Source organism: Scyliorhinus torazame, chromosome 29 (genome assembly GCF_047496885.1).
Source record: "Scyliorhinus torazame isolate Kashiwa2021f chromosome 29, sScyTor2.1, whole genome shotgun sequence".
NCBI classification, from domain to species: domain Eukaryota; kingdom Metazoa; phylum Chordata; class Chondrichthyes; order Carcharhiniformes; family Scyliorhinidae; genus Scyliorhinus; species Scyliorhinus torazame.
The window spans coordinates 3,860,568-3,884,530 of NC_092735.1; the positions used below are offsets into that span (position 1 = coordinate 3,860,568).

General features: G+C 52.2%; 2 protein-coding genes across 3 annotated transcripts in view; one reads left to right on the forward strand and one right to left on the reverse strand.

The window, feature by feature from the left end:
- pane1 (proliferation associated nuclear element) overlaps positions 1 to 3,206 on the reverse strand; it is a 68,536-nt gene extending 65,330 nt beyond the window's left edge. Inside the window, exon 1 of the mRNA XM_072491972.1 lies at positions 3,168 to 3,206. Coding sequence (XP_072348073.1) covers positions 3,168 to 3,191 — 24 coding nt within the window. The 5' untranslated portion in view covers positions 3,192 to 3,206. The remainder of the gene's footprint in view (positions 1 to 3,167) is intronic.
- Positions 1 to 23,963, forward strand: part of LOC140403813 (small integral membrane protein 45) — a 136,366-nt gene that overhangs the window by 9,605 nt on the left and 102,798 nt on the right. The window lies entirely within an intron of this gene.

The following is a 23,963-nucleotide window of genomic DNA, read 5'->3' on the forward strand; positions in this document are numbered from 1 at the left end:
TCCATGCTGACTGTCCAATCCTGCCACTATTTCGAAGTGCTGTGCTATAAAATCTTTGGGTACAGTAAGAAGTCTTACAACACCAGGTTAAAGTCCAACAGATTTATTTGGAATCACTAGCTTTCGGAGCACAGCTCCTTCCTCAGGTGAGTCACTCCGAAAGCTAGTGATTCAAAACAAACCTGTTGGACTTTAACCTGGTGTTGTAAGACTTCTTACTGTGCTCACCCCAGTCCAACACCAACATCTCGGGGCAGCACGGTAGCATAGTGGTTAGCACAATTGCTTCACAGCTCCAGGGTCCCAGGTTCGATTCCGGCTTGGGTCACTGTCTGTGCAGAGTCTGCACGTTCTCCCCGTGTGTGCGTGGGTTTCCTCCGGGTGCTCCGGTTTCCTCCCACAGTCCAAAGATGTGCAGGTTAGGTGGATTGGCCATGATAAATTGCCCTTAATGTCCAAAATTGCCCTTAGTGTTGGGTCGGGTTGCTGGGTTATGGGGATAGGGTGGAGGTGTTGACCTTGGGTAGGGTGCTCTTTCCAAGAGCCGGTGCAGACTCGATGGGCCGAATGGCCTCCTTCTGCACTGTAAATTCTATGATAATCTATGATAATCTCCACATCTAAAATCTTTGACAATGGATTCTAGAATTTTCCCCACTACCAACGTCAGGCTTCCTGGTCTATAATTCCCTGTTTTCTCTCTACCTCTCTTTTTAAATAGTGGGGTTACATTAGCCACCCTCCAATCTACAGGAACTGTTCCAGAGTCTATAGAATCCTGGAAGATGACCACCAAAGCATTTCTAAGAACATAAGAACTAGGAGCAGGAGTAGGCCATCTGGCCCCTCGAGCCTGCTCCGCCATTCAATGAGATCATGGCTGATCTTTTGTGGACTCAGCTCCACTTTCCGGCCCGAACACCATAACCCTTAATCCCTTCATTCTTCAAAAAACTATCTATCTTTATCTTAAAAACATTTAATGAAGGAGCCTCTACTGCTTCACTGGGCAAGGAATTCCATAGATTCACAACCCTTTGGGTGAAGAAGTTCCTCCTAAACTCAGTCCTAAATCTACTTCCCCTTATTTTGAGGCTATGCCCCCTAGTTCTGCTTTCACCCGCCAGTGGAAACAACCTACCCACATCTATCCTATCTATTCCCTTCATAATCTTATGTTTCTATAAGATCCCCCCTCATCCTTCTAAATTCCAACGAGTACAGTCCCAGTCTACTCAACCTCTCCTCGTAATCCAACCCCTTCAGCTCTGGGATTAACCTAGTGAATCTCCTCTGCACACCCTCCAGTGCCAGTACGTCCTTTCTCAGGTAAGGAGACCAAAACTGAACACAATACTCCAGGTGTGGCCGCAGTAACACCTTATACAATTGCAGCATAACCTCGCTAGTCATAAACTCCATCCCTCTAGCAATGAAGGACAAAATTCCATTTGCCTTCTTAATCACCTGTTGTACCTGTAAACCAACTTTTTGCGACTCAGGCACTAGCACACCCAGGTCTCTCTCCACAGCAGCATATGTTTTAATATTTTATTTAAAATTATTCCTTCCAAAATGGATAACCTCACATTTGTCAACATTGTATTCCATCTGCCAGACCCTAGCCCATTCACTTAACCTATCCAAATCCCTCTGCAGACTTCCGGTATCCTCTGCACTTTTTGCTTTACCACTCATCTTAGTGTCGCCTGCAAACTTGGACACATTGCCCTTGGTCCCCAACTCCAAATCATCTATGTAAATTGTGAACAGTTTACTCGGGGCTGGTTTAGCACACTGGGCTAAATAGCTGGCTTTGAAAGCAGACCAAGGCAGGCCAGCAGCACGGTTGAATTCCAGTACCAGCCTCCCCGAACAGGTGCCGGAATGTGGCGACTAGGGGCTTTTCACAGTAACTTCATTGAAGCCTACTCGTGACAATAAGCGATTTTCATTTCATTTCATTTCATTTTCATTTCATTTCATTTTTCAGTTGTGGGCCCAACACTGATCCCTGAGGGACACCACTAGCTACTGTTTGCCAACCAGAGAAACACCTATTAATCCCCACTCTTTGCTTTCTATTAATTAACCAATCCTCTATCCATGCTACTACTTTCCCCTTAATGCCATGCATCTTTATCTCATGCAGCAACCTTTTGTGTGGCACCTTGTCAAAGGCTTTCTGGAAATCCAGATATATCACATCCATTGGCTCCCCGCTATCTACTGCACTGATAATGTCCTCAGAAAATTCCACTAAATTAGTTAGGCACGACCTGCCCTTTATGAACCCATGCTGCGTCTGCCCAATGGGATAATTTCCATCCAGATGCCTCGCTATTTCTTCCTTGATGATAGATTCCAGCATCTTCCCTACTACCGAAGTTAAGCTCACTGGCCTATAATTACCCACTTTCTGCCTACCTCCTTTTTTAAACAGTGGTGTCACGTTTGCTAATTTCCAATATGCTGGGACCACCCCAGAGTCTAGTGAATTTTGGTAAATTATCACTAATGCATTTGCAATTTCCCTAGCCATCTCTTTTAGCACACTGGGATGCATTCCATCAGGGCCAGGAGACTTGTCTACCTTTAGCCCCATTAGCTTGCCCATCACTACCTCCTTAGTGATAATAATCCTCTCAAGGTCCTCACCTGTCATAGCCTCATTTCTATCAGTCACTGGCATGTTATTTGTGTCGTCCACTGTGAAGACCGACCCAAAAAACCTGTTCAGTTCCTCAGCCATTTCCTCATCTCCCATTATTAAATCTCCCTTCTCATCCTCTAAAGGACCAATATTTACCTTAGCCACTCTTTTTTGTTTTATATATTTGTAGAAACTTTTACTATCTGTTTTTATATTTGGAGCAAGTTTACTCTCATAATCTATCTTACTCTTCTTTACAGCTTTTTTAGTAGCTTTCTGTTGCCCCATAAAGATTTCCCAATCCTCTGGTCTCCCACTAATTTTTGCCACTTTGTATGCAAGTATCCTTCAATTTGATACTCTCCCTTATTTCCTTAGATATCCACGGTCGATTTTCCCTCTTTTTTAGCAATGGATTTGTTTATTGTCACGTGTACCAAGGTACAGTGAAAAGTATTGTTCAGTGTACAGTCCAGACAGATCATTCTATACATGAAAAAAACACAGGACATACATAAATACCATAATGTAAATACATAGACACAGACAGCGGGTGAAGCATACGGGAGTGTAGAATTACTCAGTAGAGAAGATGTGTGGAGAGATCAGTTCAGTCCATACGAGGGTCATTCAGGAGTCTGGTAGCAGCGGGGAAGAAGCTGTTTTTGAGTCTGATGTGCGTGTTCTCAGACTTTTGTATTTCCTGCAAAAGATGGAAGAAGTTGGAAGAGTGGATAAGCCGGGTGGGAGGAGTCTTTGATTATGCTGTTCCTTAAGTACTCTGGGATGCAGATTATTAGGCCCTGGGATTTATTGCACTTCAATCCCATCAATTTTCTGCACCGTTTCTCTCCTAATATTGACCTCCTTTGGTTTGTCCCTCTCATTAAACACTGTGTTCTCCAACAATTCTGCTGTCTGATTTGTGTCCTCCTTTGTGAAGACAGAACCAAAGTATGTGTTTAGTTGCTCAGCCATTTCCTTGTCGCCTGTTATACATTCCCCTGTTTCTGACAGTAAGGGACCTGCATTTGTCTTCATCAGTCTTTTTCTCTTCACGTACCTGTAGAAACTTTTAATGTTAGTTTTTATGACCCCACTATCATACTCTATTTTCCTTTTCCTAATCAATTCCTTTGTCCTCTGCTGAATTCTGAACTTCTTTTTTCTTTTTAATTTTTTTCCTAATGAAGGGGCAATTTAGCGTGGCCAATCCACCCACCCGGCACATCTTTGGGTTGCGTGGGCGAGACCCAATATTTTGGTTGGCGGGCATGCTTCCGGCTCAAGCGGGTGATTTAGCCCGTTCAGGGGCTAACTGACCCCCAATACCAAGTGGGCCATCGGCCTGTTCTGGCGGCTGTGCTGATTGGCAAGCGGCATTTATACTGCAGCAGCCGCCTGGATCCAGGGCGGAGTGAACCGTCAGGGCTGAAACAACATGAACCAATGTGTGTGGGGACTGAGCTCTGGGTTTGATTTTGCTGCCCAGATACTCGTGGCACAATCTGAACATCAATATTTATTTTTCGTGGGTCAGCAGCTCCCTGAGACAGATCCGCAGACACTGCCCCCCTGAGGGAGCTCCGCAGACACTGCCCCCCTGAGGGAGCTCCGCAGACACTGCCCCCCTGAGGGAGTTCCGCAGACACTGCCCCCCCCTGAGGGAGCTCCGCAGACACTGCCCCCCCCCCGAGACAGCTCCGCAGACACTGCCCCCCTGAGACAGCTCCGCAGACACTGCCCCCCTGAGGCAGCTCTGCAGACACTGCCCCCCCCCGAGACAGCTCCGCAGACACTGCCCCCCCCCCGAGACAGCTCCGCAGACACTGCCCCCCCGAGGGAGCTCCGCAGACACTGCCCCCCGAGACAGCTCCGCAGACACTGCCCCCCTGAGGGAGCTCCGCAGACACTGCCCCCCCGAGACAGCTCCGCAGACACTGCCCCCCTGAGGGAGCTCCGTAGACACTGCCCCCCGAGACAGCTCCGCAGACACTGCCCCCCTGAGGGAGCTCCGCAGACACTGCCCCCCCGAGACAGCTCCGCAGACTCTGCCCCCCTGAGGGAGCTCCGCAGACACTGCCCCCCCCGAGACAGCTCCGCAGACACTGCCCCCCTGAGGGAGCTTCGCAGACACTGCCCCCGAGACAGCTCCGCAGACACTGCCCCCCCCCGAGACAGCTCCGCAGACACTGCCCCCCCCCCCGAGACAGCTCCGCAGACACTGCCCCCCTGAGGGAGCTCCGCAGACACTGCCCCCCCCCGAGACAGCTCCGCAGGCACTGCCCCCCCAAGGGAGCTCCGCAGACACTGCCCCCCCGAGGGAGTTCCGCAGACACTGCCCCCCCGAGACAGCTCCGCAGACACTGCCCCCCCGAGACAGCTCCGCAGACACTGCCCCCCTGAGGGAGCTCCGCAGACACTGCCCCCCCGAGACAGCTCCGCAGACACTGCCCCCCTGAGGGAGCTCCGCAGACACTGCCCCACTGAGGGAGCTCCGCAGACACTGCCCCCCCGAGACAGCTCCGCAGACTCTGCCCCCTGAGGGAGCTCCGCAGACACTGCCCCCCCCCCCCCGAGACAGCTCCGCAGACACTGCCCCCCTGAGGGAGCTTCGCAGACACTGCCCCCCTGAGGGAGCTCCGCAGACACTGCCCCCCCCGAGACAGCTCCGCAGACACTGCCCCCCCCCGAGACAGCTCCGCAGACACTGCCCCCCCGAGACAGCTCCGCAGACACTGCCCCCCCGAGACAGCTCCGCAGACACTGCCCCCCTGAGGGAGCTCCGCAGACACTGTCCCCCCGAGACAGCTCCCCAGACACTGCCCCCCCCCCGAGACAGCTCCGCAGACACTGCCCCCCTGAGGGAGCTCCGCAGACACTGCCCCCCTGAGGGAGCTCCGCAGACACTGTCCCCCCTGAGACAGCTCCGCAGACACTGCCCCCCTGAGGGAGCTCCGCAGACACTGCCCCCCCCCCCGACACAGCTCCGCAGACACTGCCCCCCTGAGGGAGCTCCGCAGACACTGCCCCCCTGAGGGAGCTCCGCAGACACTGCCACCCCCCCCCCGAGACAGCTCCACAGACACTGCCGCCCTCCGCAGATACTGTCCCCCCGAGACAGCTCCGCAGACACTGCCCCCCCCCCCCGAAACAGCTCCGCAGACACTGCCCCCCTGAGGGAGCACATTACAAACACCAGCCCACACCCTCCCTGCCCTGGGTGCCCGCCCTCTTCCTGCCCTCCCTGCCCTGGGTGCCCGTCCTCCCCGACAGTTGCCCAGTCTGTGAGTGTCACGTTGCGTAAGCTCTTTCTTTCTTTTTCTTGTTTTCTCTAGAGGGGATGGCGGGGAAGGCAGTGCAATGTTCCTCCTGCAGAATGTTTGAGGCGAGGGACGCCGTCAGTGTCCCTGCTGATTTCATCTGTGGGAAGTGCACCCATCTCCAGTTCCTCAGAAACCGCGTTAGGGAACTGGAGCTGGAGCTGGATGAACTTCGGATCATTCGGGAGGCAGAGGTGGTCATAGATAGAAGCTTCAGGGATGTAGTTACCCCGAAGAATGAAGATAGATGGGTGTCGGTGAGAGGGGCTGGGAGGAAGCAGTCAGTACAGGGATCCCCTGTCGTCGTTCCCCTTAGTAACAAGTATACCGCTTTGGATACTGTTGGGGGGGGGACTTACCAGGGGTAAGCCATGGGGTACAGGCCTCTGGCACAGAGTCTGTCCCTGTTGCTCAGAAGGGAAGGGGGGAGAGGAGTAGAGCATTAGTAATTGGAGACTCCATAGTTAGGGGGACAGATAGGAGATTCTGTGGGAACGAGAGAGACTCACGGTTGGTGTGTTGCCTCCCAGGTGCCAGGGTGCGTGATGTCTCGGATCGTGTTTTCGGGATCTTTAAGGGGGACGGGGAGCAGCCCCAAGTCGTGGTCCACATAGGTACCAACGACATAGGTAGGAAAAGGGATAGGGATGTAAGGCAGGAATTCAGGGAGTTAGGGTGGAATCTTCGAGCTAGAACAAACAGAGTTATTATCTCTGGGTTGTTACCCGTGCCACGTGATAGCGAGACGAGGAATAGAGAGAGAGAGCAATTAAACACGTGGCTACAGGGATGGTGCAGGAGGGAAGGTTTCAGATTTCTGGATAATTGGGGCTCATTCTCGGTGGGACCTCGACAAACGGGATGGTCTACATCTGGACCAGAGGGGTACCAATATCCTGGAGGGGACATTTGCTAATGCTCTTCGGGAGGGTTTAAACTAGTTCAGCAGGGGGCTGGGGAACCTGAATTGTAGCTCCAGTATACAGGAGGTTGAGAGTAGTGAGGTCATGAGTAAGGTTTCAAAGTTGCAGGAGTGTACCGGCAGGCAGGAAGGTGGTTTAAAGTGTGTCTACTTCAATGCCAGGAGCATCCGGAATTAGGTGGGTGAACTTGCGGCATGGGTTGGTACCTGGGAATTCGATGTTGTGACCATTTCAGAGACATGGATAGAGCAGGGACAGGAATGGTTGTTACAGGTGTCGGGGTTTAGATATTTCAGTAAGCTCAGGGAAGGTGGTAAAAGAGGGGGAGGGGTGGCATTGTTAGTCAAGGACAGTATTACGGTGGCAGAAAGGACGTTTGATGAGGACTTGTCTACTGAGGTAGTAGGGGCTGAGGTTAGAAACAGGAAAGGAGAAGTCACCCTGTTAGGGATTTTGGAGAGGCCTCCGAAAAGTTCCAGAGATGTAGAGGAAAGGATTGCAAAGATGATACTGGATAGGAGCGAAAGCAACAGGGTAGTTGTTATGGGAGACTTTACCTTTCCAAATATTGACTGCAAACGCGATAGTTCGAGTCCTTTAGATGGGTCCGTTTTTGTCCAATGTGTGCAGGAGGGTTTCTGACACAGTATGTAGATAGGCCAACGAGAGGCGAGGCCATTTTGGATTTGGTACTGGGTAATGAACCAGGACAGGTGTTAGATTTGGAGGTAGGTGAGCACTTTGGTGATAGTGTCCAGAATTCGATTACGTTTACTTTAGTGATGGAAATGGATATGTATATACCGCAGGGCAAGAGTTATATCTGGGGGAAAGGCAATTATGATGCGATGAGGCAAGACTTAGGATGCATCGGATGGAGAGGAAAACTGCAGGGGATGGGCACAATGGAAATGTGGAGCTTGTTCAAGGAACAGCTACTGCGTGTCCTTGATAAGTATGTACCTGTCAGGCAGGGAGGATGTGGTCGAGCGAGGGAAACGTGGTTTACTAAAGCAGTCAAAACACTTGTCAAGAGGAAGAAGGAGGCTGATGTAAAGATGAGACATGAAGGTTCAGTTAGGGCGCTCAAGAGTTACAAGTTAGCTAGGAAGGACCTAAAGAGAGAGCTAAGAAGAGCCAGGAGGGGACATGAGAAGTCTTTGGCAGGTAGGATCTAGGATAACCCTAAAGCTTTCTATAGATATGTCAGGAATAAAAAAATGACTAGGGTAAGAGTACGGCCAGTCAAGGACAGTAGTGGGAAGTTGTGCGTGGAGTCCGAGGAGATAGGAGAGGTGCTAAATGAATATTTTTCATCAGTATTCACACAGGAAAAAGACAATGTTGTCGAGGAGAATACTGAGATTCAGGCCACTAGACTAGAAGGACTTGAGGTTCATAAGGAGGAGGTGTTAGCAATTCTGGAAAGTGTGAAAATAGATAAGTCCCCTGGGCTGGATGGGATTTATCCTAGGATTCTCTGGGAGGAGATTGCTAAGCCTTTGTCTTTGATCTTTATGTCAACTTTGTCTACAGGAAGAGTGCCAGAAGACTGGAGGATAGCAAATGTTGTCCCCTTGTTCAAGAAGGGGAGTAGAGACAACCCCAGTAACTATAGACCAGTGAGCCTTACTTCTGTTGTGGGCAAAGTCTTGGAAAAGTTTATAAGAGATAGGATTTATAATCATCTGGAAAGGAATAATTTGATTAGAGATAGTCAACACGGTTTTGTTAAGGGTAGGTCGTGCCTCACAAACCTTATTGAGTTCTTTGAGAAGGTTACTAAACAGGTGGATGAGGGTAAAGCAGTTGATGTGGTGTATATGGATTTCAGTAAAGCTTTTGATAGGGTTCCCCACGGTAGCCTACTGCAGAAAATATGGAGGCATGGGATTCAGGGTGATTTAGCAGTTTGGATCAGAAATTGGCTAGCTGGAAGAAGACAAAGGGTGGTGGTTGATGTGAAATGTTCAGACTGGAGTCCAGTTACTAGTGGTGTACCACAAGGATCTGTTTTGGGGCCGTTGCTGTTTGTCATTTTTATAAATGACCTGGAGGAGGGCGTTGAAGGATGGGTGAGTACATTTGCAGATGACACTAAAGTCGGTGGAGTTGTGGACAGTGCGGAAGGATGTTACAAGTTACAGAGGGACATAGATAAGCTGCAGCGCTGGGCTGAGAGGTGGCAAATGGAGTTTAATGCAGAAAAGTGTGAGGTGATTCATTTTGGAAGGAATAACAGGAAGACAGAGTAGTGGTCTAATGGTAAGATTCTTAGTAGTGTGGATGAGCAGAGGGATCTCGGTGTCCATGTACATAGATCCCTGAAAGTTGCCACCCAGGTTGAGAACCAGTAACACACCAGTACGGTGTGTTAGCTTTTATTGGTAGAGGGATTGAGTTTCGGAGCCATGAGGTCATGTTGCAGCCGTACAAAACTCTGGTGCGGCCGCATTTGGAGTATTGCGTGCAATTCTGGTCGCCGCATTATAGGAAGGATGTGGAAGCACTGGAAATGGTGCAATGGAGATTTACCAGAATATTGCCTGGTATGGAGGGAAGATCTTATGAGGAAAGGCTGAGGGACTTGAGGCTGTTTTTGTTAGAGAGAAGAAGGTTAAGAGGTGACTTAATTGAGGCATACAAGATGATCAGAGGATTGGATAGGGTGGACAGTAAGAGCCTTTTTCCTCGGATGGTGATGTCTAGCACGAGGGGACATAGCTTTAAATTGAGGGGAGATAGATATAGGACAGATGTCAGAGGTAGGTTCTTTACTCAGGGAGTAGTAAGGGCGTGGAATGCCCTGCCTGCAACAGTAGTGGACTCGCCAACACTAAGGGCATTCAAATGGTCATTGGATAGACATATGGGCGATATGGGAATAGTGTAGATGGGCTTTAGAGTGGTTTCACAGGTCGGCGCAACATTGAGGGCCGAAGGGCCTGTACTGCGCGGTAATGTTCTATGTTCTACGTTAATTGTTCAGTCAGTAAGAAATTATGCTCCGGATCTGACCATGGACGAGCGTGTCCCGCGCCTGCTTCCAGATCCACTGAGTGTGCACGCCCGGAGCCCAAAACATTCCGGCCCAGAAGAAATAAGAGGCTGCATTCTGAGATGGACGATGGTGGTTAGCACCGTTGCTTCACAACGCCTGTTCGGGTCAGAGAGGGAGAATTCAGAATGTCCAATTCACCTAACAGCACGTCTTTCGGGACTTGTGGGAGGAAACCGGAGCACCCGGAGGAAACCCACGCAGACACGGGGAGAACGTGCAGACTCCGCACAGACAGTGACCCGGTGGGGAATCGAACCTGGGACCCTGGCGCTGTGATGCCACAGTGCTAACCACTGTGTTAGCGTGCCGCCGTCGCTACCATGCCAGGAAACCTGTTAATTTATTGAAATGAAATGAAAAATGAAAATGAAAATCGCTTATTGTCACAAGTAGGTGTCAATGAAGTTACTGTGAAAAGCCCCTAGTCGCCACATTCCGGCGCCTGTTCGGGGAGGCTGGTACGGGATTTGAACCGTGCTGCTGGCCTGCCTGGGTCTGCTTTCAAAGCCAGCGATCATTGAAGTGCCGGTTAGGGAGCATACTTGAGTACTGTCAATAGCATCCTGCACCTGTGAGAAAATCCTGAAATCATAGCAAAGCCCAGTGCTCCAGAATCCTGCCTCTCTGTCTCTGGTGGAGTGAACATAATTGTGCGTCTTGGCAAAAAGGGCATCTGTCACCTCACGCACGTAATTGTGAATGGAAGCTTGAGAGATTCCGCACAGGTGTCCAGTGGAGCCCTGCAAAGAGAACTGACACGGAAGGTCCGGCTGACAGGCAGTGTTGAGTGGGGTACCACAGGGATCGGTGTTTAGATCCCAGCTCTTCACGATATATATAAATAACTGGAGGAGGGAACCAAATGTAACATTTCCAAGTTTGCCGACAGCACAAAGCTGGGTGGAATTGTGAGTGGTGAGGAGGATACAAGGCGGCTTCAAGGTGATTCCGCCCGATGGCCTACAGCTTAGGCTCTTCAACGAAGTGGCAGCAGAGATTGTAGATCCATTGGGTAAAATATTCCCAAATTCCCCGGCTGCGAAAAGGTTCCAGTGGATTGGAAAAATGCTATTGTAACGCCCTCATTCACAAAGGGAGAGAGACAGAATGTGGGAAATCACAGAACGGTTAGTTTAACACCTGTTGGGAAATTCTTAGAATGCATTGTTAAGGAAGTAATATTGGGACATTTGGAAAGTCAAACACAATCCATCAGAGTCATCATGGTTTGATGAAGGGTAAATCGAGGTGGATTTAGATTTGTTTATTCTCACGTGTACCGAGACACAGTGAAAGAATTGTTCTGCCTACAGTCCAGACAGATCGCTCCATACCCGGACACAGGCATCGGCTGAAGCATACGGAGTGTAGAACTACTCAGTAGAGAAGATGTGTGGAGAGATCAGTTCAGTCCATACGAGGGTCTTTCAGGAGTCTGGTGACAGTGGGGAAGAAGCTGTTTTTGAGTCTGTTCGTGCGTGTTCTCAGACTTCTGTATCTCCTGCCCGATGGAAGAAGTTGGAAGAGTGAGTAAGCCGGGTGGGGGGGATCTTTGATTATGCTGCCCACTTTCCCCAGGCAGCGGGAGGTGTAGATGGAGTCAATGGATGGGAGGCAGGTTCGTGTGATGGACTGGGCGGTGTTCATGACTCTCTGAAGTTTCTTGCGGTCCTGGGCCGAGCAGTTGCCATACCAGGCTGTGATGCAGCCCGATAGGATGCTTTCTATGGTGCATCTGTAAAAGTTGGTAAGGGTTAATGTGGACACGCTGAATTTCCTTAGTTTCCTGAGGAAGTATAGGCGCTGTTGTGCTTTCTTGGTGGTAGCGTCGACGTGGGTGGACCAGGACAGATTGTTGGTGATGTGCGCACCTAGGAATTTGAAACGGTCCTGTTGATCAGAGGGTTAGATAGGGTGGACAGTGAGAGCCTTCTCCCGCGGATGGAAATGGCTAGCACGAGGGGACATAGCCTTAAACTGAGGGGTAATAGATATAGGACAGAGGTCAGGGGTAGGTTCTTTACGCAAAGAGTAGTGAGGCCGTGGAATGCCCTACCTGCTACAGTAGTGAACTCGCCAACATTGAGGGCATTTAAAAGTTTATTGGATAAACATATGGATGATAATGGTATAGTGTAGGTTAGATGGCTTTTGTTTCGGTGCAACATGGTGGGCCGAAGGGCCTGTACTGCGCTGTATTGTTCTATGTTCTATGTTCTATGTTCTATGCAGGCAGGGCTGCACACGACACTTCGCTTCCTGAAGTCAATGACTTTTGCTGACATTGAGGGAGAGATTGTTGTCATTGCATGATGTCACTGCATTCTCTCTCCTGTATTCTGACTCATCATTGTTCGACATCCGACCCACTACGGTTGTGTCGTGAGCAAACTTGTAGACGGAGAGTTGGAGCCACATTTTGCCACGCAGTCATGTGTGCACAGGGAGTAGAGTAGAGGGCTAAGTACGCAGCCTTGCGGGGCCCCGGTATTGATGACTATCGTGGAGGAGGTGTTGTTTAATTAATTTGTGTTTGACCAATTTGCTAGAATTGTTCAAAGATGTAACAAGCCAAGTGGATTTGGGCATCCTGCAGATGTTGTATATCTGGGCTTCTGGAAGGTGTTTAATAAGGTGCTGCACAAAATGTTCGATCACACGGAGTTAGGGGTAATTTATTAGCCTGGTTAGAAGACTGGCTGACGGACAGAATGCAGAGGATAAATGAGTCTTTTTCCGGTTGGCAAGATTTCACTAGTGGGGGGGCCACAGGGTTCCGTCCTTGAACCCCAGCTATTTACAACCTAAATGAATGACTTGGATACAGGGATAGAAGGTTCTATAGCCAAATTTGCAGATGACACTAACATACGTGGGACAGTAAGTTGCAATGAGGAAATAAGAATGGGGAGAGATAGGTTCGGTGAGGGGGGTCAAAATTTGGCAGATGGAGTTTAACATTGATAAGTGTGAATTTATCCGTTTTGGGAAGAGAAACGTCAGAGAATGGAGCTGCAGTATGAGCCACAGAAAACCCGCATCCATGTACAGCGGGGAATAAGGAAGGCAAATGGAATATTGTTACTTATAGCTAAAGATATAAAAGTAGGGAAGTGTTGCTGCAACTGTACAAGGCACTGGTAAGACCTGGACTACTGGGCACAGTTTTGGTCCCCTTATTTGAGGAAAGATGTAGTGGCATTGGAGGCAGTCCAGAGGAGGGTCACTGGATTGATCCCAGAGATGATCAGGGGGTTGGATAGGGTGGACAGTGAGAGCCTTCTCCCTCGGATGGATATGGCTGGCACGAGGGGACATAACTTTAAACTGAGGGGTAATAGATATAGGACAGAGGTCAGAGGTAGGTTCTTTACGCAAAGAGTAGTGAGGCCGTGGAATGCCCTACCTGCTACAGTAGTGAACTCGCCAACATTGAGGGCATTTAAAAGTTTATTGGATAAACATATGGATGATAATGGCATAGTGTAGGTTAGATGGCTTTTGTTTCGGTGCAACATCGTGGGCCGAAGGGCCTGTACTGCGCTGTATCGTTCTATGTTCTATGTTCTATGAGGGTTTGTCGTATGAGGAGAGATTGAGCAGTTTAGGCCGATACTCTCGTGTTTCGAAGAGAGTTAATTGAGGTGTATAAGATGATAAAAGGGATTGACAAAGATATAGAGCGGATCTAGTGGGGCAACCTCGAACGAGAGGTCATAGTTTTAGGGTAAGGATAGCAGCTTTAAAACTTTTCTGGCCTCCTTGTCTCCCCCTGCCTTGGCCCCCTCCAGCTTGGAGTTGGTCTGATACAGGCCGGCAGGAAGATAGATAATAATAATAATAGAACATTACGGTTTGTGGAGACGGACAGGTTTTTAAACAAGCCCTGAACTCTGGGCCTGTCTGGATTGTGAGTGAGTTCAGAGCGAGCTCCCCCGCTCCGCCCTCACAAAGGTTGGTGATAGGTTGCGCCCTCAGGACCCTCGCTGCCATTTTTCCCCGACACGATGACCTCCGCTCCAGCCCGAAGCTGGGACAGTGAAAACGGTTTGAGGTGATATCTTTCCTCACAGCCACGGAGCGGAGTTGGGAGATTGACTTTCCCCCAGTTGCCTCCAGTCAATGTCAAACAAATTGCCGGTTCACTGACCAGTCGGAAACATTCAGTCCCTTTTTAATTTATCTTCCTGCCAGCTGACTGCACAACGGCCGTTGAATCGTCGAGTGCTGAATCTTGCTGACATCTCTGTCAGACTATACGCAGCGTCCCGAGAGAGTCGGCCAACCTCAATCAGGACTTGGAGCCCAGAGCGTTTTTTCTGAATCTGTGTCTCGCGCCCAACAAGAATCAAACAAAAAGAAAGACTTTAGCGCCCTGCACAAGCTCAGAATTATTTATTTATTCATTTGTTCATCGCTGTGGTCATCGCCAGCTGGGCCTGCACTGATTGGCCATCCCGAACGGCCATGAATTGAGGGCAGCTACTAGACCACATTGCTGTGGGTCTGGAGTCACGTGTAGGCCAGACCGGGTCAGGACGGCAGATTTCCTTCCCTAAGGGACATTGGTGAACCAGATGGGTTTTTACAACAATCATGGTCATCATTAGACTTTGAATTCCACATTTTTATTGAGCTCAAATTTCAACAACTGCCAAGATGAGATTCGAATCCGGAGCCCAGACCGTTACCCTGGAGATCTAGATCACTGGGCCAGTGACAATTTCACCACGCCACTGCCAAATCAATGCAACATTAGACAACTAATAGACCAGGTTCAAAGTGACCGGACTGTTGTATTGTGGGAAACACAGCAGCCAATTAGCTGAGAGATAGGTCACAGAAAGAGAAAGAGGATAATGACCGCATGATGCTGTGGTGGTCGTTATGTTGCTTATTCAGGATGGTTGGCGCGGTGTTCCACAAAGATCACCGTACAGCTTTTCCTGAAACCAAGCTATGATTTTATTTACACAACAACACTGAGTTTTCACACTCGGCCCTATTAGAATACAGACTTGCTCAATAATATCTAACTATACTCACCTACTGCTAATCTCACTCACTGGTGTAACTATAATCGAACCAACTCACACTAACTCCTCTCACAACCTTCACTAGCTTTCTCCTGCATAAACCCCTCCCCTAAGGTCTAGCATCACTGCTTTATATAGTTGTATCTGCAGCTCCCTCTATAGAACATAGAACATAGAACGATACAGCGCAGTACAGGCCCTTCGGCCCACGATGTTGCACCGAAACAAAAGCCATCTAAACTACACTATGCCATTATCATCCATATGTTTATCCAATAAACTTTTAAATGCCCTCAATGTTGGCGAGTTCACTACTGTAGCAGGTAGGGCATTCCACAGCCTCACCACTCTGCGTAAAGAACCTACCTCTGACCTCTGTCCTATATCTATTACCCCTCAGTTTAAAGCTATGTCCCCTCGTGCCAGCCATTTCCATCCACGGGAGAAGGCTCTCACTGTCCACCCTATCCAACCCCCTGATCATTTTGTATGCCTCTATTAAGTCTCCTCTTAACCTTCTTCTCTCCAACGAAAACAACCTCAAGTCCATCAGCCTTTCCTCATAAGATTTTCCCTCCATACCAGGCAACATCCTGGTAAATCTCCTCTGCACCCGCTCCAAAGCCTCCACGTCCTTCCTATAATGCGGTGACCAGAACTGTACGCAATACTCCAAATGCGGCCGTACCAGAGTTCTGTACAGCTGCAACATTACCTCCCGACTCCGGAACTCAATCCCTCTACCAATAAAGGCCAACACTCCATAGGCCTTCTTCACAACCCTATCAACCTGGGTGGCAACTTTCAGGGATCTATGTACATGGACACCTAGATCCCTCTGCTCATCCACACTTTCAAGAACTTTACCATTAGCCAAATATTCCGCATTCCTGTTATTCCTTCCAAAGTGAATCACATCACACTCCTCTACATTAAACTCCATTTGCCACCTCTCAGCCCAGCTCTGCAGCTTATCTATATCCCTCTGTAACCTGCTACATCCTTCCACACTATCGACAACACCACCGACTTTAGTATCGTCTGCAAATTTACTCACCCACCCTTCTGCGCCTTCCTCTAGGTCATTGATAAAAATGACAAACAGCAACGGCCCCAGAACAGATCCTTGTGGTACTCCACTTGTGACTGTACTCCATTCTGAACATTTCCCATCAACCACCACCCTCTGTCTTCTTTCAGCTAGCCAATTTCTGATCCACATCTCTAAATCACCGTCAATCCCCAGCCTCCGTATTTTTTGTAATAGCCTACCGTGGGGAACCTTATCAAACGCTTTGCTGAAATCCATATACACCACATCAACTGCTCTACCCTCGTCTACCTGTTCAGTCACCTTCTCAAAGAACTCAATAAGGTTTGTGAGGCATGACCTACCCTTCACAAAGCCATGCTGACTATCCCTGATCATATTATTCCTATCTAGATGATTATAAATCTTGTCTCTTATAATCCCCTCCAAGACTTTACCCACTACAGACGTGAGGCTCACCGGTCTATAGTTGCCAGGGTTGTCTCTGCTCCCCTTTTTGAACAAAGGGACCACATTTGCTGTCCTCCAGTCCTCTGGCACTATTCCTGTAGCCAATGATGACATAAAAATCAAAGCCAAAGGTCCAGCAATCTCTTCCCTGGCCTCCCAGAGAATCCTAGGATAAATCCCATCAGGTCCCGGGGACTTATCTATTTTCAGCCTGTCCAGAATTGCCAACACCTCTTCCCTACGTACCTCAATGCCATCTATTCTATTAGCCTGGGGCTCAGCATTCTCCTCCACAACATTATCTTTTTCCTGAGTGAATACTGACGAAAAATATTCATTTAGTATCTCGCCTATCTCTTCAGACTCCACACACAATTTCCCATCCCTGTCCTTGACTGGTCCTACTCTTTCCCTAGTCATTCGCTTATTCCTGACATACCTATAGAAAGCTTTTGGGTTTTCCTTGATCCTTCCTGCCAAATACTTCTCATGTCCCCTCCTTGCTCGTCTTAGCTCTCTCTTTAGATCCTTCCTCGCTACCTTGTAACTATCCATCGCCCCAACTGAAACTTCACACCTCATCTTCACATAGGCCTCCTTCTGCCTCTTAACAAGAGATTCCACTTCCTTGTTAAACCATGGTTCCCTCGCTCGACGCCTTCGTCCCTGCCTGACCGGTACATACTTATCTAGAACACGCAGTAGCTGATCCTTGAACAAGCCCCACTTGTCCAGTGTGCCCAACACTTGCAGCCTACTTCTCCACCTTATCCCCCCCTCTAGTAGCAATGCATGGTACAACATTAACCATTGTCATGCTGATAGTTATGATAATACCACAGATGTGATGGTGTGATCAATGCTGCTGGATTAGGGGGTGGTTATTGGCGAGGAGACCAGTGCATCTTGCGCCTCCAAATTGTGCCTTCATGGTAAAGCAAACAGCAGCCCCTCTGACAGTGCAGCCCCTCTGACAGAGCAGCCCCTCTGACAGTGCAGCCTCTGTGACAGTGCATCCCCTCTGACAGTGCAGACCCTCTGAAAGTGCAGCCTCTGTGACAGTGCAGCCCCTCAGACAGTGCAGCCCCTCTGACAGTGCAGCCCCTCTGACAGTGCATCCCCTCTGACAGTGCAGACCCTCTGAAAGTGCAGCCTCTGTGACAGTGCGGCCCCTCTGACAGTGCAGCCCCTCTGACAGTGCATCCCTCTGACAGTGCATCCCTCTGACAGTGCAGTCCCTCTGACAGTGCAGACCCTCTGACAGTGCAGCCTCTGTGACAGTGACCCCCTCTGACAGTGCAGTCCCTCTGACAGTGAAGCCCCTCTGACAGTTCAGACCCTCTGACAGTGCAGCCCCTCTGACAGTGCAGACCCTCTGACAGTGCAGACCCTCTGACAGTGCAGCCCCTCTGACAGTGCAGACCCTCTGACAGTGCAGACCCTCTGACAGTGCAGCCCCTCTGACAGTGCAGACCCTCTGACAGTGCAGACCCTCTGACAGTGCAGCCCCTCTGACAGTGCAGCCCCTCTGACAGTGCAGACCCTCTGACAGTGCAGACCCTCTGACAGTGCAGACCCTCCGACAGTGCAGACCCTCTGACAGTGCAGACCCTCTGACAGTGCAGCATCCTCTGTGACAGTGCAGCCCCTCTGACAGTGCAGCCCCTCTGACAGTGCAGCATCCTCTGACAGTGCAGACCCTCTGACAGTGCAGACCCTCCGACAGTGCAGACCCTCTGACAGTGCAGACCCTCTGACAGTGCAGCCCCTCTGACAGTGCAGCCTCTGTGACAGTGCAGACCCTCTGACAGTGCAGACCCTCTGACAGTGCAGCCTCTGTGACAGTGCAGACCCTCTGACAGTGCAGACCCTCTGACAGTGCAGCCCCTCTGACAGTGCAGCCTCTGTGACAGTGCAGACCCTCTGACAGTGCAGCCCCTCTGACAGTGCAGACCCTCTGACAGTGCAGCCCCTCTGACAGTGCAGCCCCTCTGACAGTGCAGACCCTCTGACAGTGCAGCCCCTCTGACAGTGCAGCCCCTCTGACAGTGCAGCCTCTGTGACAGTGCAGACCCTCTGACAGTGCAGACCCTCTGACAGTGCAGCCCCTCTGACAGTGCAGACCCTCTGACAGTGCAGCCCCTCTGACAGTGCAGCCCCTCTGACAGTGCAGCCCCTCTGACAGTGCAGCCCCTCTGACAGTGCAGCCCCTCTGACAGTGCAGCCCCTCTGACAGTGCAGCATCCTCTGACAGTGCAGCCCCTCTGACAGTGCAGCCCCTCTGACAGTGCAGCATCCTCTGACAGTGCAGCCCCTCTGACAGTGCAGCCCCTCTGACAGTGCAGCCCCTCTGACAGTGCAGACCCTCTGACAGTGCAGCCCCTCTGACAGTGCAGACCCTCTGACAGTGCAGACCCTCTGACAGTGCAGACCCTCTGACAGTGCTGACCCTCTGACAGTGCAGACCCTCTGGCAGTGCAGCCCCTCTGACAGTGCAGACCCTCTGACAGTGCAGCATCCTCTGACAGTGCAGACCCTCTGACAGTGCAGACCCTCTGACAGTGCAGACCCTCTGACAGTGCTGACCCTCTGACAGTGCAGACCCTCTGACAGTGCTGACCCTCTGACAGTGCAGACCCTCTGGCAGTGCAGCCCCTCTGACAGTGCAGACCCTCTGACAGTGCAGCATCCTCTGACAGTGCAGCCCCTCTGACAGTGCAGCCCCTCTGACAGTGCAGCCCCTCTGACAGTGCAGCCCCTCTGACAGTGCAGCCCCTCTGACAGTGCAGACCCTCTGGCAGTGCAGCCCCTCTGACAGTGCAGACCCTCTGACAGTGCAGACCCTCTGACAGTGCAGTCCCTCTGACAGTGCAGTCCCTCTGACAGTGCAGCCCCTCTGACAGTGCAGACCCTCTGACAGTGCAGACCCTCTGACAGTGCAGCCCCTCTGACAGTGCAGACCCTCTGGCAGTGCAGCCCCTCTGACAGTGCAGACCCTCTGACAGTGCAGCATCCTCTGACAGTGCAGCATCCTCTGACAGTGCAGACCCTCTGACAGTGCAGACCCTCTGACAGTGCAGACCCTCTGACAGTGCAGACCCTCTGACAGTGCAGCCCCTCTGACAGTGCAGACCCTCTGACAGTGCAGACCCTCTGACAGTGAAGCCCCTCTGACAGTGCAGCCCCTCTGACAGTGAAGCCCCTCTGACAGTGCAGCCCCTGTGACAGTGCAGCCCCTGTGACAGTGCATCCCCTCTGACAGTGCAGCCTCTGACAGTGCAGACCCTCTGACAGTGCAGACCCTCTGGCAGTGCAGACCCTCTGACAGTGCAGCCCCTCTGACAGTGCAGACCCTCTGACAGTGCAGCATCCTCTGACAGTGCAGCCTCTGACAGTGCAGACCCTCTGACAGTGCAGACCCTCTGGCAGTGCAGACCCTCTGACAGTGCAGCCCCTCTGACAGTGCAGACCCTCTGACAGTGCAGACCCTCTGACAGTGCAGACCCTCTGACAGTGCAGCCTCTGTGACAGTGCAGCCCCTCTGACAGTGCAGTCCCTCTGACAGTGCAGACCCTCTGACAGTGCAGACCCTTTGACAGTGCAGCCCCTCTGACAGTGACCCCCTCTGACAGTGCAGACCCTCTGACAGTGCAGCCCCTCTGACAGTGCAGTCCCTCTGACAGTGCAGTCCCTCTGACAGTGCAGACCCTCTGACAGTGCAGACCCTCTGACAGTGCAGACCCTCTGACAGTGCAGACCCTCTGACAGTGCAGCCCCTCTGACAGTGCAGACCCTCTGACAGTGCAGACCCTCTGGCAGTGCAGCCTCTGTGACAGTGCAGACCCTCTGACAGTGCAGACCCTCTGACAGTGCAGACCCTCTGACAGTGCAGACCCTCTGGCAGTGCAGCCTCTGTGACAGTGCAGACCCTCTGACAGTGCAGACCCTCTGACAGTGCAGCCCCTCTGACAGTGCAGTCCCTCTGACAGTGCAGACCCTCTGGCAGTGCAGCGTCTGTGACAGTGCAGACCCTCTGACAGTGCAGCCTCTGACAGTGCAGTCCCTCTGACAGTGCAGACCCTCTAACAGTGCAGCAGCCTCTGACAGTGCAGACTCTCTGACAGTGCAGACTCTCTGACAGTGCAGACTCTCTGACAGTGCAGACCCTCTGGCAGTGCAGCCTCTGTGACAGTGCAGACCCTCTGACAGTGCAGTCCCTCTGACAGTGCAGACCCTCTGGCAGTGCAGCCTCTGTGACAGTGCAGACCCTCTGACAGTGCAGCCTCTGACAGTGCAGTCCCTCTGACAGTGCAGACCCTCTAACAGTGCAGACCCTCTGGCAGTGCAGCCTCTGTGACAGTGCAGACCCTCTGACAGTGCAGACCCTCTAACAGTGCAGACCCTCTGGCAGTGCAGCCTCTGTGACAGTGCAGACCCTCTGACAGTGCAGCCTCTGACAGTGCAGTCCCTCTGACAGTGCAGACCCTCTGACAGTGCAGACCCTCTGACAGTGCAGTCCCTCTGACAGTGCAGACCCTCTGACAGTGCAGCCTCTGTGACAGTGCAGCCCCTCTGACAGTGCAGACCCTCTGACAGTGCAGACCCTCTGACAGTGCAGCCCCTCCGACAGTGCAGCCTCTCTGACAGTGCAGCCCCTCTGACAGTGCAGCCCCTCTGACAGTGCAGCCCCTCCGACAGTGCAGCCTCTGTGACAGTGCAGCCCCTCTGACAGTGCAGACCCTCTGACAGTGCAGCCTCTGACAGTGCAGTCCCTCTGACAGTGCAGACCCTCTGACAGTGCAGACCCTCTGTGACAGTGCAGACCCTCTGACAGTGCAGACCCTCTGACAGTGCAGACCCTCTGACAGTGCAGCCCCTCTGACAGTGCAGCCTCTGTGACAGTGCAGCCTCTGTGACAGTGCAGCCTCTGTGACAGTGCAGTCCCTCTGACAGTGCAGCCCCTCTGACAGTGCAGACCCTCTGACAGTGCAGCCTCTGTGACAGTGCAGCCTCTGTGACAGTGCAGTCCCTCTGACAGTGCAGCCCCTCTGACAGTGCAGCCCCTCTGACAGTGCGGCACCTCTGACAGTGCAGACCCTCTGACAGTGCGGCACCTCTGACAGTGCAGACCCTCTGACAGTGCGGCACCTCTGACAGTGCAGACCCTCTGACAGTGCAGACCCTCTGACAGTGCGGCCCCTCTGACAGTGCAGCCCCTCTGACAGTGCAGACCCTCTGACAGTGCAGACCCTCTGACAGTGCAGACCCTCTGACAGTGCAGCCCCTCTGACAGTGCAGACCCTCTGACAGTGCAGACCCTCTGACAGTGCGGCACCTCTGACAGTGCAGACCCTCTGACAGTGCAGACCCTCTGACAGTGCAGCCCCTCTGACAGTGCAGACCCTCTGACAGTGCAGACCCTCTGACAGTGCAGCCCCTCTGACAGTGCAGACCCTCTGACAGTGCAGTCCCTCTGACAGTGCAGCCTCTGACAGTGCAGTCCCTCTGACAGTGCAGACCCTCTGACAGTGCAGCCCCTCTGACAGTGCAGTCCCTCTGACAGTGCAGACCCTCTGACAGTGCGGCACCTCTGACAGTGCAGACCCTCTGACAGTGCAGCCCGTCTGACAGTGCAGACCCTCTGACAGTGCAGCACCTCTGACAGTGCAGCCTCTGTGACAGTGCAGACCCTCTGACAGTGCAGACCCTCTGACAGTGCAGACCCTCTGACAGTGCAGCCCCTCTGACAGTGCAGACCCTCTGACAGTGCGGCACCTCTGACAGTGCAGCACCTCTGACAGTGCAGCCCCTCTGACAGTGCAGACCCTCTGACAGTGCAGCACCTCTGACAGTGCAGCCCCTCTGACAGTGCAGACCCTCTGACAGTGCAGCCCCTCTGACAGTGCATCCCTCTGACAGTGCAGCCTCTGTGACAGTGCAGCACCTCTGACAGTGCAGACCCTCTGACAGTGCAGACCCTCTGACAGTGCAGCCTCTGTGACAGTGCAGCCCCTCTGACAGTGCAGCCCCTCTGACAGTGCAGCCTCTGTGACAGTGCAGCCCTTCTGACAGTGCAGACCCTCTGACAGTGCAGACCCTCTGACAGTGCAGACCCTCTGACAGTGCAGACCCTCTGACAGTGCAGCCCCTCTGACAGTGCAGCCCCTCTGGCAGTGCAGCCCCTCTGACAGTGCAGACCCTCTGACAGTGCAGCCCCTCTGACAGTGCAGACCCTCTGACAGTGCAGCCCCTCTGACAGTGCAGCCCCTCTGACAGTGCAGACCCTCTGACAGTGCAGACCCTCTGACAGTGCTGCATCCTCTGACAGTGCAGCCCCTCTGACAGTGCAGACCCTCTGACAGTGCAGCCCCTCTGACAGTGCAGCCCCTCTGACAGTGCAGACCCTCTGACAGTGCAGACCCTCTGACAGTGCTGCATCCTCTGACAGTGCAGCCCCTCTGACAGTGCAGCCCCTCTGACAGTGCAGCCCCTCTGACAGTGCAGCATCCTCTGACAGTGCAGACCCTCTGACAGTGCAGCCCCTCTGACAGTGCAGACCCTCTGACAGTGCAGCCCCTCTGACAGTGCAGCCCCTCTGACAGTGCAGCCTCTGACAGTGCTGACCCTCTGACAGTGCAGACCCTCTGACAGTGAAGCCCCTCTGACAGTGCAGCCCCTCTGACAGTGCAGACCCTCTGACAGTGAAGCCCCTCTGACAGTGCAGCCCCTCTGAAAGTGCAGCATCCTCTGACAGTGCAGACCCTCTGACAGTGAAGCCCCTCTGACAGTGCAGACCGTCTGACAGTGCAGCCCCTCTGACAGTGCAGACCCTCTGACAGTGCATCCCTCTGACAGTGCAGACCCTCTGACAGTGAAGCCCCTCTGACAGTGCAGCCCCTCTGAAAGTGCAGCATCCTCTGACAGTGCAGACCCTCTGACAGTGCAGACCCTCTGACAGTGCAGACCCTCTGACAGTGCAGACCCTCTGACAGTGCATCCCCTCTGACAGTGCAGCCCCTCTGACAGTGCAGCCCCTCTGACAGTGCAGACCCTCTGACAGTGCAGCATCCTCTGACAGTGCAGTCCCTCTGACAGTGCAGCCCCTCTGACAGTGCAGCCCCTCTGACAGTGCAGACCCTCTGACAGTGCAGACCCTCTGACAGTGCATCCCTCTGACAGTGCAGCATCCTCTGACAGTGCAGCATCCTCTGACAGTGCAGCATCCTCTGACAGTGCAGACCCTCTGACAGTGCAGACCCTCTGACAGTGCAGCCCCTCTGACAGTGCAGCCCCTCTGACAGTGCAGCCCCTCTGACAGTGCATCCCTCTGGCAGTGCAGCATCCTCTGACAGTGCATCCCTCTGACAGTGCAGCATCCTCTGACAGTGCATCCCTCTGACAGTGCAGACCCTCTGACAGTGCAGACCCTCTGGCAGTGCAGCCCATCTGACAGTGCAGTCCCTGTG